Genomic DNA, 17079 nt, shown 5'->3' with positions numbered 1-17079 from the left:
AACGCCAAACACCAATCATCCAATTGGAGCAAAGGAAGTGCTAAGAGCGTTTTTCTATCATCGCAAAGAGTCTGATTAAGGTAAAAAAAAAGCCAAGTTCAATAGTCTAAACTTTTCTGTCAATGCTCGTCGTATCAATAATCAGGAAGTGTGTGTTGCGTTGTCAGGCGTTTCAGCTTAGCAAAGAAAAATATTCTTTCAAAATAAATGAAAGATACAGAAAAGAAAAGATGACATGAGATTAAGTAAGAAACAGTGTTTTGGAGATGCATGGCTGGCTTAAAAAAACCTCCTGTGCTACCTCCAGAGCTGGTTCGAACCAGCCACCTCTGCTACTTCCTAAACTCCGGGAGATCTGCACACTTCCTAAACTCCGGGAGATCTGCACACTTCCTAAACTCCGGGAGATCTGCACATCGCCTTAAGAATGCACCTGTAATTTTTAATGGCAGCGTTTTTGCTGCCTCCACTGTCCACCAAAATTTGACCTAATTGTAGTATTTGCTGGGCAACCAGAGCCGAACTGTGGTCCACTTAATATATGCGTCAATTCGTACATTGCCTGTTATTAATTTTGGCATTATGTGCACATTAACTGCACAATTATAAAAATAAAAAAAAACATTGTACAAAATGCCTGAAATTATCTGGAGGCAAAAAACCCTTTTCCAATTATTTTGATCTGGTCCCAGCTTTTATGTGGCTCTCCATCCTTGCCTCTCTGAGCATCTCAGTGCTTTACAGTGAATCAAAGCACATACAGTGTAAACTAGGATTAAAACAAAGGCTGGTGAAGTCTGGACCACAACCGGAGCCACCGCCCATACTTCAGAGCCAGAAACGGTGTTATTGATCTTCCTTCATGACGTCTTCCTTAGAGATGTGATCGAAGCATTTAACTAAACCCCCAACATCTTCCCTGCAACCAGTTTACCAGTAAATCTATGAGAGTTATAGAACGCCCAAAGGTTTGGTTGAAATTAGGGCTGAAACTATTTAACGGATTAATCTTGATTTATAGATTATTGAATTATCATCAACAAAGGCAGTAATCACTTAATCATATAGAGACTGTAACAGGCCTTTAGCTAACAGAGAAACCTACTTAGAGCAGTAATTACCGGTATACCACGATTGCAGAAAAAAATATAAACATTTTTCATTTAAGATAAAGATAAAGATTTAAGATCTGTCAATCTGCTCTATCCAGAACTCCTCAAGTGGAAAAGTTTGCGTTTCACCTGGTTTAATTTTGTTTAAAAAAAATTATTTTAAGAATCTTTGGCTATCTAATTAATAATCGAAAAAATATTCAACATATTTATCGATTTGCAAAATAACCTTAAGTTGCAGCCCTAGTTGAAACTAAGGTTGTAGGCGTTTTATTCATGGTGTGGACAGCGTACCTCACCTGGTTCCTCACCTCAGTGCTGTTAACTGAGGTATTTTCTTTTAGTGCCACTTTGATTTGGTCTGTGTCGTCACCTTCACCAGCTATCCATTGTGTCGTGCAAAAGCATCAATACTCCTTAGGTTTTTTTCCACATTTCCACACCATACACTCTTGAACTTTAAAGGTACACTATGCAACCGGTGTTAATTTTCCAGCGAGGCTCCCCCCAGAGGGCGAAAGTAAAAGTGCACTGTCGTAAATATGCACAGCTGTTCTCCTGGTTTCTCCGTCAAGCCAGGCGCGGTTGTTTTGAGCTTAGCAGACAGGCGAACGCAATGAATGACTAAAACAGTGAAAGTATGAACATGCACACAGAGAGAGAGAAACCATTCCAATGTTACTTACAATCGCATCAGCAGTAACGCGAGGTCTGCGTCAGCCTTGCAGCCTTCTTTTTATTTTAGCTCTCGCCATTCCGAAAAAGCTTGCCCGATGTTCACCCGTGTACGACTCCTCTCTCTGTTCAGAGCCCTTTTCCTCTTTCTTGCCTGCTCCGACATGGGCTTTCGCTGTTTTCACGCTGGTTCCGCCATGATAACTGCACAAAGATCGCCACTGCGCTAGCAACGAGCATGTTTTTAACTGGGGGCGTGTAGCAGTTCTCGCCGTAAAGCAAGACCGACTCTCGCGAGACTTCTGAGCCTGTGGGTGCGGGCCGAGGGCTCCTGCAATTGCAAGTGCGGTATTTCCCCCACAGACCACCAGGGCGGCCGAGAATACCTTTGTTCAACCTGAAATGACTCATTTAATCATCCAAAACGTTATGGAGCACATTAATTAACTGAAAAATGTTGCATAGTGTGCCTATAATGTTTTCTCTGTCATCAACGCAAAGTATTGAATCTGATAGGTAGAAAAATTAACACTCCTCAAGTTTTATCAACTTAAATAAAAATTTAGAGCTACCAATTGCTTTTAGAGGTCAGGTGAATTTAAAAACTGAAGCAGCAGCATTCCTCCCATCTTATAAAAAAATAAGGCACAACTGCAAACCTGTGGATGAAGGCGGTATGGACATTTAAGACAAAAACTGACCCTTTGATCCTCCAAGCTAAGCTCACTCTGCAAAAATTGGTCATAAAATAGATAAAAAATATCTTGAAATCAGCGTTTTTGGTCTTTACTGGAGCAGTTTAGTAAAATAAACTGTGTTTTTTCCTTAAATTAAGATAGTTATATATACTGTACTTGAAATTAGATTTATTTTCCCTCTATTAAGTGAAAAAAGTCCCCGATTGGCAGCCTGTTTTACTAACCCACTCAAATCAATTGGAAATACTTATTTTAAGGAAATTCCCTTATTTTTCGTTCACATTTAGCAGTGCAGCTTGCTGTGGAAAACATTTTCTGCATGTTCACCCTGAACCAAACCGGGAAAGGGATCTAGAATGAAACAGTTTAGATCAGAACATGTGATAGTTTGTCCCAGTCAAAGTCTTGAACTAAATCGAATTGAGAATCTGGGACAGAAAAAAAGGGGGAAAAATTCACTCACTCTCCATTTAATATGACTGAGTTTAAGCTGTATAAGGTGGAAACTCTTGTCAAAGTACATTGTCACAGGGGGTGCAGGCTTTCAAAAAGTCCACCTGTTAAGTGACAACATGAGAGCAATGCATTGACACTCATTGTTTGAACGTGGTTTGTCTTCCTCTTAGCATCTGCCTCCTGAGGTTAACGGACACTGTGGTGGAGCTTGAGAGCTCCACTGTGGACAAGAGGAAGTGCTTCATCAGATTTACTGCCATTTAGGGGGTTGGAAGGGGGAGAGAGAGCAATGATGTGCAGACTTCCCTAAATTATTCCTCATTTAACAAACCTAAACTTAACCCAACCCACCCCCATCCAATCGTCTCCTGTCTCCTTCTCTACTTTGGCTAATTCACAACAGGGGGAGTGAAGCAATTCCGGGCTCGACCCGGGCGTGCAGGATTGGCCTGCTGAAGGATGAATCCTCCCCAGCTTTTAGCTTCGACATGTTTTGTGTCAGAAAATAACTTGAAATGCCCTCCGTCCAGCCTTGGACTGGAATATACAGCAAGAGGATGTCCTGAAATATGAACCCCCTCCCCCCCTTCTCCATGTCCTCTTGTGGAGTTTGGGCTTGCAGCAGAAAAGTCTGGTCTGTGTTTTGAATTAGTTGCAGCCATGGAGGCCAGAGTCGGACTGGTTTTGTATGGTATCGGCTCCTCCTTCTCCCAGTAATGTCTTATCCAGGGGGCGGGTATGTTATGTTATTTTTGGCTGGCTGCTCTTGGGGCTTTGTAAGAAAGCTGGGGGAAATTCTCGGCATGGCAGTATCCATGTGGGGAGCAGGATATAATGGGGTTGGCTTCAGCAGACAGACATCATCCACACACTCAGCCGTTAACATTATGCTATTTGTAGTGAGCACCATGTATCGACTCCTATTGATTTTCTTTCATTTTTAACCCTTCTATGGTCTAATCCTGAAACTAAACCCAAACCTAACCATTACCAGAGCATGCCTGACCATAAATTCCACTGCACACCTTAGTCCTACACATAGCAAAAGAAAAATAACCCCATTTTGTTACAAACTGTCCTCAATTTGGTAGTGAAATTGTAAAAATTGTCTTCAGTGTGGTGCCAAAACAGGATCACACACCAGATCTGGGTCATGAGGCTTTGATAACATCCCAGATTTGTTCTGCATGCATCAAAGTGGTAGCTATGTAGTGGAAGTGTCTGCAGATAAACATAACCAAGGAGTTAATGAGATCAACACAACAATTTTACCCAACGTTTATTTTTACGAATGTCTGCATCTTGAACAGGTGCTTGCAGTTGTGGGATTCATAAAAAGTCGCCGGCATCCAAACAATGATCACAACCTGAAATAGGAAGACATGTCCTGGACTTGCATTGGATATCCATCAATATCTATGATCCAGCAGCTAGACCAAAGGTTATTGCCACTGGTGGTTTGGTCAATAGTGGGGGATTGGGGGGGTGTCCTTAGACAGCTTAGATCTCAGCAGCATAATGCAGCTCTGATGTCCAGCTTTAGATGAATCTTCCCCAACTCTGCAAAATGTCACAGAATTGCATTGGTTTTTTCAGTGCAGAAATTAGTGCAAACATAAAATGATAGATTGTAATGACCAAGAAATGCTTTAATAATAGTTTACTACAATATCATATTTAACACAATTAAATAACATTGCAAACCTGAGGTTACTTGGTTCAAAGCACATTTAAACTATTTTTTTTCTCCATTTGGCATGGATGTTAGCACAAAGTTATAATTAGTGATATTTTGTTAGTTGCTTCTGATCTGCTCCTAGGCGCTTTCTTGGAGAAAAAAAAATCAGGTAAAACTCAAAGTATCATTTGTTTTCCTGTTTAAATTTGAAGTAAACAGAATCCCAAACACTGAACCCTGTGCTCCATTGTTTAAACACTGACTTGTCTCTTAATAGTTTTTAAGCACAGACAGACAAAAGTCTGTTTCAAAAAAGAATGGACCCAAAACATTTGGGAGAGTGTATGGTTGGCTTTTAATAGGGTTACCATGCGAGATGTTTTGGGATTTTTTTACAGATACCTTTACAAAACTAGACTGCATTGTTTGCTTTGAAACCATGTTTTTTTATATGTCTAGAAGATATAAAACACTTAGGAAATGAATTTTTTTTCTTTTTTTATATAAGAAAAGGAGCCTGGAAATCATCTGAACTTGCTGATTTTAAAAGTTTGGATGCCATTGTCTAGTTAGACTCTTTCCCTTGACTGAACACATCTATAATAGCTCCCACCCATGCACGCATATAACCATGATGACACGATGAGACAGGAGGAGCACCAACCGTCCTGTCAGACGGTGCCCCCAGAGGACGACCCCCGGTTTGCTCTGTCTGAAAATGTGACCGTCTGAGCACTACATGGCAACACCCCGACTGCCTTGTGTCTGGCCAAGGTTTGGGTTGGATTCAAGCCCTGACGGCCTTTAGCGGAAAGGGAACAGGATACTATCCGTGCACACACACACATATAGGCATATGCAGCAGCCCAGTGCCGGCGAGAGATGAGAGGTGGAATGTGGAACAGGTTGTTGTGAGGGTAGGAGAGTTAGGATCGGGGGGGGGAGTGCATCGGAGAGGCCAAAAAAGGTGACTCTGGTTACTGTGTGCAAATGTCTGCAGTCCTGATATCAAGTTGCTCTGCATACATACAACATTTAAAAAGTTTTTTGTTTCTTACTTAAACTTTATTTAATTTATTCAAGCTCTTAAAAAGGAAGCATAATAACTGAGTTTCTACTTGCATTTGTTGGAGCTAAAATGAGTAAGTTTGGTTGTTACTGCAGGAGTCTTACCGTAGTTGCTGCCATCTAAACTTGGATCAAGTGGCTTTTGAAAGTTCACATGTTTCCTGTTTTTTTTCAATCAGTGCTGCTTCGAGGCTTCCTGTTTTTGTTTGTCCAATCACGGTGTCCTCCAACACTGGCTATTTGTCTGCCGCTTCCAATGAAAGAGCGGCTGTTAAGCGCACATCCTGTGTTTGTTTGTCCACTCAGAACGCCACGGACAGCTCGTCCAACTCCTCTCAAAAGTTGGACGGCTCCCTGCCACCGCCTCTCGAGTCCTCACCCCTTCCTCAGAGACACAAGTGCCCATCAGGACATCGACATGACCTGCATGACTCCTACCGCCTCACAGACCACTACTACTTGGACCAGGTAAATGGGTGATTTGTATATTTACAGTTCAACTTTTTTGCGACCTACTCAGGAATGTGACTAAAAATGGTTGCTTTGCTCAGATGAAACCAAGACTGAGCTATTCATGAAACAAAAAAAGTTCCCTGACCTCCATCTGGACACATGTGCTCAGTGCCATGTCAACACTGTGTGTAAACTGTGTGCTTGGTAACACTGTAGGACTGACTTGGTTTGCCGTTTCTTGACAATACAAAAAGTTCCATAAGTCTTCTTGTTGCATTTGAGTCTTCCACAGGCATAACTTGTGCATCTTTGTCTTAAGAAGGATAAGCTGTTGCGATGCATTATAGGAGATGTAGTAGGATTGTTTAGGCCGTTAAGCAGGCTAAACTGTTACTAATGAATTTTTTTTTGACGATTGTAAGATTTTTCTTCTTTCTGAGATATAAAAGGTTTCTTGTTCCTGGAATTGTTCTGTGTAATTTTATACTGTACCTGTTTAAAATGAGTGTATTTCAAGGTTCTTTACTGTCTAATGGTTTAATGAAGTCTGTTGCCCTTTATTGCACAAGTAAAGGTTATTTAAGGTAAAGCCTCTTTTTGTCTTTTCCTCTTAGCCATCGTCTCGGATTCACCGACATGTCACCTTCGATGAGGAGATTGTCCGAATAAACCCGAGAGAGCGGAGCTGGGAGCGAAGCACGGATCGCTTCCTTGGACGGCAAGCGGAGCGCTCCTGGATCACGGGCTACGAGGACTACAGACACGCAATAGTGCGTGACAGATTCATCCACTCGGATGACTCTGAATCCTATGTACACTTCGACAAAACAGAGGCGCATAAACACGACTATACTTACCCCCTGGCTCCGGCCCTGTCGCCTTCAGACTCTGATCCCGCCCTAGGATCCTTGAACTCGAAGGGTCACGGCGGCTCCTACCACCAACCCTTCTCCTCTGTCGTCTCTAACCAGCCCCGCTCATTTTTCGCGAGCTCCTCCCCATCCTCCAATGGAAGGAAGGGGCGGAAGGACAATGGGTTGGAACGTGCTCAGTGTGAGCACTGTGGCGAGACCTTTTACCTCTCTGAAAATCGGAGAGGACGCTGCCAAGATGCTCCAGACCCCTTGCGCGTGTGTATCCGACGGGTCAGTTGCATGTGGCTGGCAGACACCATGCTCTATCACTGCATGTCTGACCCCGAAGGGGAGTACTCGGACCCTTGCTCCTGCGACGGGGGCGAGGGCAGCGGCGGCGGCCGTCTAGGCACTCGCTGGTTGGCTCTTCTCGGTCTGTCCGTGGTGGCGCCCTGCCTTTGCCTTTACCCACCCCTCCACGCTTGCCACCGGGCGGGGCTGGCATGCGGCTGCTGCGGAGGCCGACACAAGGCCCAGAGCTGAGACGCCCTGCTTGGAATCTTCTGAGGAAAATCCAAAAAAACTTAAGCCAACGCAAGCACAGGGAAAAGGAGGGATGGGGAAAACGCTCACAGAGGAGGGACAAGTGGCCACAGCTGCTCGCTCTCTTGCCTTGGTTTTTCTGGGTTTCTCTACAAATTCCAGAATCTGAAATAAGCCAAATAAGAAAAAAAAAAAACAGTTGTTGCATTTTGTGAACAGCCTGGGAAGATAAGCTCCCCCTTATGGCAGACAGTTCTCTCAGCTCTCCATGTGGCCATTTCATGCTCTGTTTCAAAAGAGAGAGCAGTCTTTTTCAGGGGGCCTTTTTTATAGCCAACCTATACGTCATGTATCACATATGCAGGTACTTTATATTGTTATATTTGTACTTTGACTCGGCCTCAAAGAACTTAAATTCTTTGTTGTATTTTTTTTTTCTTTCCTTTAAAGTCTCTGTGGCCATATTGTTTATTTTCTATTCAAACATTAGGCCCGCTCAGTTCAAAACAGAAATCAGACACTACAACTCTTTGGGAACGTACGTGTGTGCGTGCGTGCGTGCGTGCGTGCGTGCGTGCGTGCGTGCGTGTGCTTGCTTCGTGCGTATGCGTGTTTGTATGTGTGTGCGTTGAGGCCTTCGGTTGTCTCTCCTGCAGCTTGTAGTAAAGCTAATGTATATAGTTTTTATAGTTCTCAGAACACATCCTTGCTCATACAAACAAATGTGGTACTCCTCTTAAAAGAGCAGTTTGGAGTTTTGAAGTGGGATTGGTGAAGTTGTTATCAATAACAGGTCAGCAGACTGATGTCACATAGCAGTAAGTCTGTAGAAACGTTGGTGAATCCTCAGACGGACTTCCCTTTTTAGCTGATTTTGGCAATACAAAAAAATGTCATGTGGGAATACCACAATACAGCAGAAGAAGTTGGTTGACTATACTTCTCCAACTGGTTTTATTAACTAAACAGTTTCACCTTTGGACAAGGTTTAAGTCGCTACCTGATTGCCTGGAAAAACTCAGGCATACACCATCCTCAATGGTGTTACACAACATCCAGAAGTTTTGCGCTCTCTTTCAGAGTAGTGCAGACTCAAGTAATTTAGTTACAGTATGGGACATACATATGTATACAAGGATGTACACAAATCCATGTCCATTCACTCTTTCCAAGAAGGCCTTTGTATAGACAGTAGGCTATGCCCAAGTAACCTTTCATCCTGCAGATGAGTATATGCAATGTTTAAGGCCCTGAAACTGTCATACGAATATTTGAATGCACTTCAATACACGGTAAATGAGGGTAGGGTTAGAGTAATGTAATCTTTTTAGGTTTTTTTTTTTTAGATAAGCTTTCTATATGAATGCCTTTGAATGTAACCATACACTCTTGAGGCCTTAGACTCAACTTCAGCTCCCAACCAGTAATTGTTTTTATAATAGATATTTTTCCCTGATAACAAAATCATAAAGGTTTGACGTGATGTTAGAGTTAAGCTTGTTCTTTAACAGCTATTTAGTAAAAATAGGCCCAATTTTCAGGATTAACCTGGGCGGATAATCTGCTCTCTATGCTGATCCGAAGAAAGAAATACAGAACCAAGAAAAGAGCCTAATGTGAATCAGAGTCAAGCCTAATCCCTTTCTTTTAGATTTAGCTTAATTTGTTGTTTATAGGCAGCAGTTTTAATCCACTTAGCTTCTTGTAGTAACACAAAAGGCAACATTGTCTTGTATGGCTGTTGGATAACTGCAAATATAGCCTCGTTTCCAATGAAATGTAAATTTTCAAAATCAAGTTAAGCTCAGCTAAAGCTAAATGACCTGTACTTGTAGCGCCTTTTCAAGTCAGGAGACTTGTCCAAAGTCTACATTCAGTCATTCACACATTCAGACACACACTGATGGTGGTGAGCTACATTGTAGCCACAGCTGCCCTGGGGCCACCAGGCCCTCTGACCACCATCGGTATGCAATGCGGGTAAAGATGTTTAGCCCAGGGATACAACAATATCGAAAGTCATTTTACCTTTGGTTGCAGGGAAAATCCTGCATCTGACCCCACTGTTTAGTTTGGCTAAAGCTAAGGTCAGCTAAAGCTAAGGGCAGCTCTGATGGCCTCTTCACTGCTTACAGGCTTGCTGCCATGTGACTGTTTTCTTTAAGTGATAATACCATAGCAGAATCTCACTTCAACAAATCCAATCTAGCTTTTTACTACATTAAAGATCTTTCAAAGATCTGTGTTTATTTTCTACCCTTAAGAGTGTGATTCGACATTGCCTCAGTAACGCTACGATAATCGAGCATCCTTGCATCTTTCTTGCGACTTTAAACAGTGCCTAAGAAGTCCCTTAGCCAGATCACGTGCTAAGATTCACTATTCCTGTCAGATTTCACTCAGCAAAAATAGAAACTCCATCCAGAAGTCAGAAGGTGATTTTTTTTTTTTTGTCAAAAGAAGAATTAGTGCCTGTATGCCTTAAAGATGTAGAGCCTCAGTCTAAACTTCACCACTCTCTTTAAAGATGTCTGCAACAATCGGAAAAATCAGCTCAGCTTAAATATGATCATCTAACAAGAATGAAATAAAGCAAAGAATAAAAAAAGTTCTCGTTGCATTTAAGGACGTGTTTAGAATCATGTTTGCCTGCGATGTACAATCAACACCCCCTTTTTTAAAGCAGCCAATTCCTTTCTCTTTCTTACCAGTCAGGATTTGGAAGGCCTGAGTAAAAGTGGTCTAGATCAATGATTACTGTTTTGTCTGTCAAACAATCAAAGTAGTGGAAGAGACTCATGACTAGGGATGTGCTGGTATGAGACTCTGAAAGAATAACACTGAGAATAAGTATCACAATATCACCATTAAAAATGAAGCTAAAAATACAAACGTTATCTAAATGGTTTTATTCAAAGCAGAACACCAAAAATTAGTCATGCTGCAGCTTACAGCAGATAGCTTGTTGAAGCATGGATCAAAAACAAACAGCATTTACATTCAGTTTCAGTCGTTTTTAAAGTAAAAGTGCTTAATAATGCTCATGCCTAGTTGCTGCTCTGCTCCTCATTTAACTACACATGTGAAACAAACCTGGTTAACTTGGCAGCTAGCCTGCAGTCTGCTGCTTTACAGACCTGCAGCTGTTTCAGAGCAGCATTGCCTTAATATGATGCTTCGTCTAGTTTCCCAACAATGAATGCCTCTTTCTTTTTTTTTCCTTCCTTTTTTTGCGACTGTATATTTCCTGACAGGTAAATTTTCTTATCACGCAAAATGTGTAGTAGCTGTCTTTCAGCCAACTGACTTGCAGTGCTCAGCATCTGATAAAGTTGTCAATTCTGTGCTTTCTCTGGTATTTAATTAAAAAAAAGTACTTTAAAACCACAAGAAAATCTTTGCAGCTGTGAAAATGTGCCTTTTTAAGAGCTTGTTTTATGTTTGCTAACTGGCCTATGTCAACTCGTGAGCCAAAGGATCAGCTGGAACGACTAATAGCTCAGTTAATTGGTTATAAAAATGACAGGAACACAATCAAAACTCAACACACTCCTTTATCTCTTACTGTTTTCATTTATTATAAAATGTATGGTATAAATATGCTTTACTGTTTCTTTTTATATTTACTTGTAAATCCTTATTCTCAACCCCAACTTTTCTTGTGAACCACTGGTCTGGATGGAGCCCTATGAAAGCTAAGAACATGTACGTAAAATAGACTGTTAATTTGCTGTTTTAATTTAACTTAAGACAAAACTGAACTCTGTGCTCTTACTTGTAAAGTGACCTAATTTATCTCAGAATTTAGACCATGCCTCCACGCTTTAAAAGCTGCGGTTGAGAACACAAGAAACAAACTCGCTGAAACCACATGTGACCTGCTCTGCGCCTTAGGGCACGCCACCACCAGCCCCTTTGCATGCCAGATTTGGCTCAGCAACAGAAGCGAGGAGTGAAGTCAGGACACCTCAGCTGGACTGCAAAAGAAACGGTTTAAGGTTTTCTGTATTTTACGGCAAAGGTCGCAAAAAAACAGAAAAAAAAAAAAAGGCAGGGAACTTTTTCCCACCTGCTGCTTTACTGCCTCCTCAGCCTTTGGCCTTTTGGCAGGGTCTGGGATGTGATGGGGAACACAATAAGCTGTTTAAAGATCAAACGAGGCAGGATGTCTGTAGGAATCCCTCAGAGAGCACAAAGTGTTAAAAAAATACATTCAAAATCCTAAAAACAAGCATTCAGCCCTCATTGTTTTGCCAAGGAAATGTCCTTTTACTGTAGCCGAAAAGTCCAGAGTGGTTGAGGAAGTCCTCCTTCCCCGGCTGTATCAGTTTGATACATCCTGTATCCACTTGTATGTCATAGTGTGTATGCGTGGGTGTGTATGTGAAGCTGGCATCCTTTCAAAACTGTCCATCCTGCTCCTTGATCCAAAGCTACTGGGATCAGCTCACAGTCACATACTGGCTTTGTTCTCCTAAACTGGGATCCACGAATGATGATGCATCAGGGACTGGGCCGACCCGTTCAGAAGGTTTCTCTGTGTGTTTTTTTTTTTTAACATTTGTTCATTTTTACATTGATCTCACATGTCAGAGCCATTTACAAAGTGCCTGAAAACATTCTCCTTATCTCCTTGTGCATTTAAATTGAAAACAAATTTGAAAAAAAAATCACCTTGTACTGAATTGGATCCTTTTTTTTTACATTTAGTATTTTTACCTCTGTAAAAAAAAAAACTGATAAGAGCAAAAATTATATTATATATATATATAAATATATCAATTGTATGTTGTACATTTTTATTTCTATATTTGTTTTTTAAGTAACTGTTTCTAACATGTACGTTGGATGTAGCTCTTGCTTTCAAGAAGGACAAGGAAGTACTTTGTAGATACTAAAGAGTGGCCAGGGTCTGTGAGAAAATCCAAATGAAATGTGTGTCTTACCTTCTGCCTCTAATAAACCCAGAGAGCTCAGAGGAAAACCCCCGCCGCAAGTTTGCTGATTAATTCCAGTCTCACATTTTCTTTTCACACACATGCTAAAGGGTTGCTGTACTACGCTTAAACACATTAAATCAACCATGTTCATTATAAAAAGCAAAATCCTGCTTTATTTCCCCACATTTGTTTGCATTGAGGCTGCTTAGTGGAGCAGTGGGTAGCAATGCTGCCTTGCAGCAAGAAGACTCTGGGGCCTTTTTGCATGGAGTTTGCATGTTCTCCCTGAATATGCGTGGGTTCTCTCGGGGTACTCCAGCTTTTTCCCACAGCCCAACTAGCACACCTAGATTCTCCTTAGGTGTGAGTGAATGGTTGTTTGTCTCTGTGTTGCCCTGCGATGGACTGGCGACCTTTCCAGGGTGTACCCCGCCTCTCACCCGCTGATAGCTGGAGATAGGCACCAGCACCCCTTTCGACCCCATCTGGGATAAGCGTGAAGGAAAATGGATGGATGGATGTTTGCATTGATTCAAAAGGCCCAAACCTAAAGTATTATCAGAATACCTGCTTAAAATTTCAGTCTCAAAATCCGAGAATTTGGCCATGATTACAATTTATTTTCAAGATAAGCCTCAACTGTTAGACATCGACCAGTGGAATGACTCAAAAACAAGTCTTTGAAAACAATCAGGTAATGTGATGGTGAAAAGTAAGAAACAAAAAAGTTATAAGGTTGAGACATTCAGAAATCATTGGAAGTTAAAACTACTTTCAAATATATTTGATAAAATCTTAATAACCAAAGACTTTTGCATGTGAAGGTCTCCATAAAATAGAAGATACTCGGTCAATTGTTGTAATTCTATTCAACAAGTGAACAATCACGGTTGTTTCCATTTTTCCAAAGCTGGATGTTCAGTTATGCAAGTACAAACCTGTTATATTTGAAATGATACATGAAAAGAAGCAGTATTTAAAGATCTAGATCTTTAAATACTGCTCAAAATACTTCAAAATGACTCCAGCTGCCCTAAATGCCCTCTCCTGGTGTAGGTTTTAGTTGGTCAGGTACAAAAGCACAAAGACTGTGAAGAAGACATTAAAAACAAAGACAAAAAATGTTATTACCATAAATAATACCAGCATTATAATTATGCTTTTCTGGCATCAAGGAGCCTGACTCTACATTTCCTGTCTGACCATAAATCAGATTGAGCTCTTAGTATGTTTGATCAGTTAGTATTAACAAAATTATCAGATATTTTCATCAAAAGTCAGTAATTTACTTAATAGTAGGGTTTTATTTTTTTGTAATCCTCTAGCAGGTTTGTTGACAGCTTTTGAGATACTGATGCACAAACATGGATGTATTTTAATGTGATACCATAAACCTGCTGCTTCTTTTGCTTCTCGAAAGGTTAAAAGAAATGAACCAAGATATCAGAAAAGGCAATTGTAAAAACCTCTGCAGATCTGATATCTCTGGATACAATTTCCATTTGCCCGAAGGGGCCAAATTCATCTGCTCTGCATAAATAAAATGATGCAAAAATAAATAAGGGAATGTCCACCGAACCCCATTTAAGAAGGATTAGGACACCGCATCCCAAAAACCAACTAAGACCACAGAAGCAATCCCACTGAAGGCATTAAAGGCAGATTGCAGTTTGCCAGTTCAAACAGGGACACAGATTTTCACTTGGAGACATGTTCTCTGGTCTTATGACAGCACAGTAAAGTGTTTGGCTATGGTGAACAATTGATCCATTCGGATTTTAGACAGAAGAGTCAAAAGAAATAGTTTTCCATATGCAGACAGACCTGGAATTATCAGGTTTATGTGAAGACTTTAAGTAAGGTACTCGATAAAAAAACAGCATCTATTCACTCACCATACACTGAAACGTGACGGATTTCAAAGCTAGACGAAGTCCCCAAGACACAGCGAAAAAAACTGGTAACTGGTTTCAAAGGCAAACCAGACCAGAATGGCCCAATCAGTCACGCCACCTGTATCACACACAGATCACATAGAAAAGAGAAAAATCTAGCTCTGGAATAGATTTTGATTCAGCGGAATAAAATTTCACCTCTGAATTTTTGAAACAAAGCATTTTTTTGTTAATTTTATAATTCCTTGATATCAATCAGTATTTACTGGCATTGCAAAAGTTGTTGGTATATAAAATCACTTTCCAGAATAATATGCCCACAATCATGGATTTATTTATTTTTTTTGGGGGGGGGGCATATTTCACTGTCCAAAAGCAATGTTGCACTACAGAACAGTTATTCGTCGAGCACTAGGACCAAGCAGAAGACCACAAATAGAACTGAAACTGCTTCCCTGAGTTTAATTCAACTCAATTCAATTCAGTTTATTTCTATAGCACCAATTCATAACACATGTCATCTCAAGGCACTTTACAATTCAGCCAGATCATCCAGTCAGATTGATTCAAAGTTTTCTGTCTAAGGAAAACCAGCTGATTGCATCGACTCATTGACTCAAAGGCAATCCCTCACAGCATTCCTGTAGCGACAGTGGAGAGGAAAAAATCCCTTTTAACAGGAAGAAACCTCCAGCAGAACCAGGCTTAGTGTGAGCGGCCATCTGCCGAGGCTGACTGGGGTTCAAGGAGACAGAAGCAGAGATACAAAAAGAACTGTAAAGCAGCTCCACAGGCGGCCCCTGATTGGCCTACCGTCTTTTTTTGTGTGATTGCCTGTCACTGCTGTCACTCCTTAGAATATTCCTTTACAAACATCTGATGCACCACTGAATCAGGTCTTAGGTTAGTTATATAATAAAAAATACATGCGTCCCCCCTACTTGTGAAATCAAACTTTTGTCAATGCCCACAATTGTGTTAAAGATAAAGGCTTCGGCTTGAGACTGCTACCATTTACTGTAATGCTACTCGAGTAAACAAAAAGCCATAAAAACCATTAATCTTAAGCAAACCACCATTCAGTGGTTCTATGCAAACGTAGTCTCGTATTATTTTTATTGGAGAAAATCAGCAAATCAAAAAAGACACAATCATAATAACTTAGTGACCACTCAGGGTTTATTTTAAAATTTTTAATATTCCAAACTTCTTTAAATCGACTTCTGTTAAGAATGCATGTTTGTCTTTTTTTCTTTATTTGTCCTAACCAACAGTTTTAAAAGGTTTTAATGATTAAGTAGAAAGAGGAGAATAAATCTTAACCTGCCACTTTATCCTTTAGATCTCTGTAAACTTAAATGGCTTTAAACGCCATCACTTCATGTGGTAAAAGCAGTTTTAAATACCCTGATCAGAGTTTATTTATTTTTTTAAAGGAGTTAAAGTTTGGTCATATAACAAAAAAGAAGAAAAAAATGATACAAATGAGTCTTTTCAAGATGTATTTTCTTCTTTTTTTTTTCCTTCAGCAGGAACATGTGATAGCCATCGAAGCCGTCGAACTGTTTCACTCAGGATGTCTCTGGAAAAGCATGTGGGCGATAATGATGGAGCCCAAGAGAGAGAAAAAGAGAGGAGGGGGAGGGAAAGCAAAGAGAAGAGAAAGAGAGGGTCCCTCAGGGCTTTTGGGGGCCTGCTAAGCAGCTCAACTGCTGCAAACAGCATCAGAGTCCACATGTGCAAACATTTAAGATATCTGCCTGTGTAATGGGGTCAACATGGCCCCTCTCTGGGTGCACCGAGCACCGCCGTTCATTTCCCACACAAATGAGGCGACTGCACTTCAGTAAAAAGATAGGGACTGACTTTAGGTGCTGTTGGTTTGTTACCTCAGGGATTTGCTTCAGGATGACTCAAACTGAGCCCTTACACTTGCAAACATTACAGTCTGCTGTCTTGTAGTAATCTTTGAATGTTTTGGAGCTCCTCTGAGGTTTTCAGCCAATGAAACTCTGGAAGTAAAGAGTAAAAGTACTTGGCTGAGAGTTGTCACACTAAAGGGAATATTTGGTTGGTAAAAACATAATTTGGCATCAATAGTTTTTAAGAGTTTGTTTTTTGCACATATTTATTTTAGAGCATAAAGAACAATTCTAAGTTTTTGTTTAGCTGATGTTCTTGTTTGCTTCCCTGTCATAGAAAACATGTTACTTTTTTTATTTCATTTTAGAAAAGCTCAAGGTTGAGTCTTTTCATAATGATCAAGCTAGCACAGGTAAGTTTAGAGTATCAAGTTGGTCTTAAAAGTTGCCCTTCCCCCACCTATTGCTTTGCCTTGCAGATCATTTGCTGAAAGAAATCAGCTGTTTTCCCACATTGTAAACCTCAGGTTTAAAAAAAAAAACAAAAAAACATCCAGTGTTTAAAACCTAAAGGAGCGCCACCCATCTCTCACACTAAGATACTGCCATCTTAAAACAATAAGCGAATTATGGGATGTATTGCAATTTACCAGCTAAAACCATCCCCTATACTGTGCAGCTGAATTGTTCAATGTTTGACATTCCGCACAATAGGCAGGGAAGTTACTAAATTAGGTTTACTGCAGTTACAGCTGACATTGTTCATTCCTCTGGTAGAATTCATCTTTTAATCTGACCAGATTGAGCTAATGTTTAGGAAGAAGATAGGCAGAAGCCCAACCAAT

The 17079-nt window shown here is 40.7% G+C and overlaps 1 protein-coding gene across 1 annotated transcript in view; it reads left to right on the top strand.

The window, feature by feature from the left end:
• LOC119798090 (sprouty-related, EVH1 domain-containing protein 2-like) overlaps positions 1 to 7773 on the top strand; it is a 29806-nt gene extending 22033 nt beyond the window's left edge. Inside the window, exons 5-6 of the mRNA XM_038307433.1 lie at positions 5994 to 6155; positions 6755 to 7773. Coding sequence (XP_038163361.1) covers positions 5994 to 6155; positions 6755 to 7537 — 945 coding nt within the window. The 3' untranslated portion in view covers positions 7538 to 7773. The remainder of the gene's footprint in view (positions 1 to 5993; positions 6156 to 6754) is intronic.
• Positions 7774 to 17079: the final 9306 nt, after the last annotated feature.

This window comes from Cyprinodon tularosa, unplaced genomic scaffold, assembly GCF_016077235.1.
Source record: "Cyprinodon tularosa strain WSP-4 unplaced genomic scaffold, ASM1607723v1 ctg61, whole genome shotgun sequence".
Taxonomy (NCBI): Eukaryota; Metazoa; Chordata; class Actinopteri; order Cyprinodontiformes; family Cyprinodontidae; genus Cyprinodon; species Cyprinodon tularosa.
The sequence above is the reverse complement of the archived record's forward strand: the minus strand, read 5'-3'. Positions and strand labels throughout refer to the sequence as shown.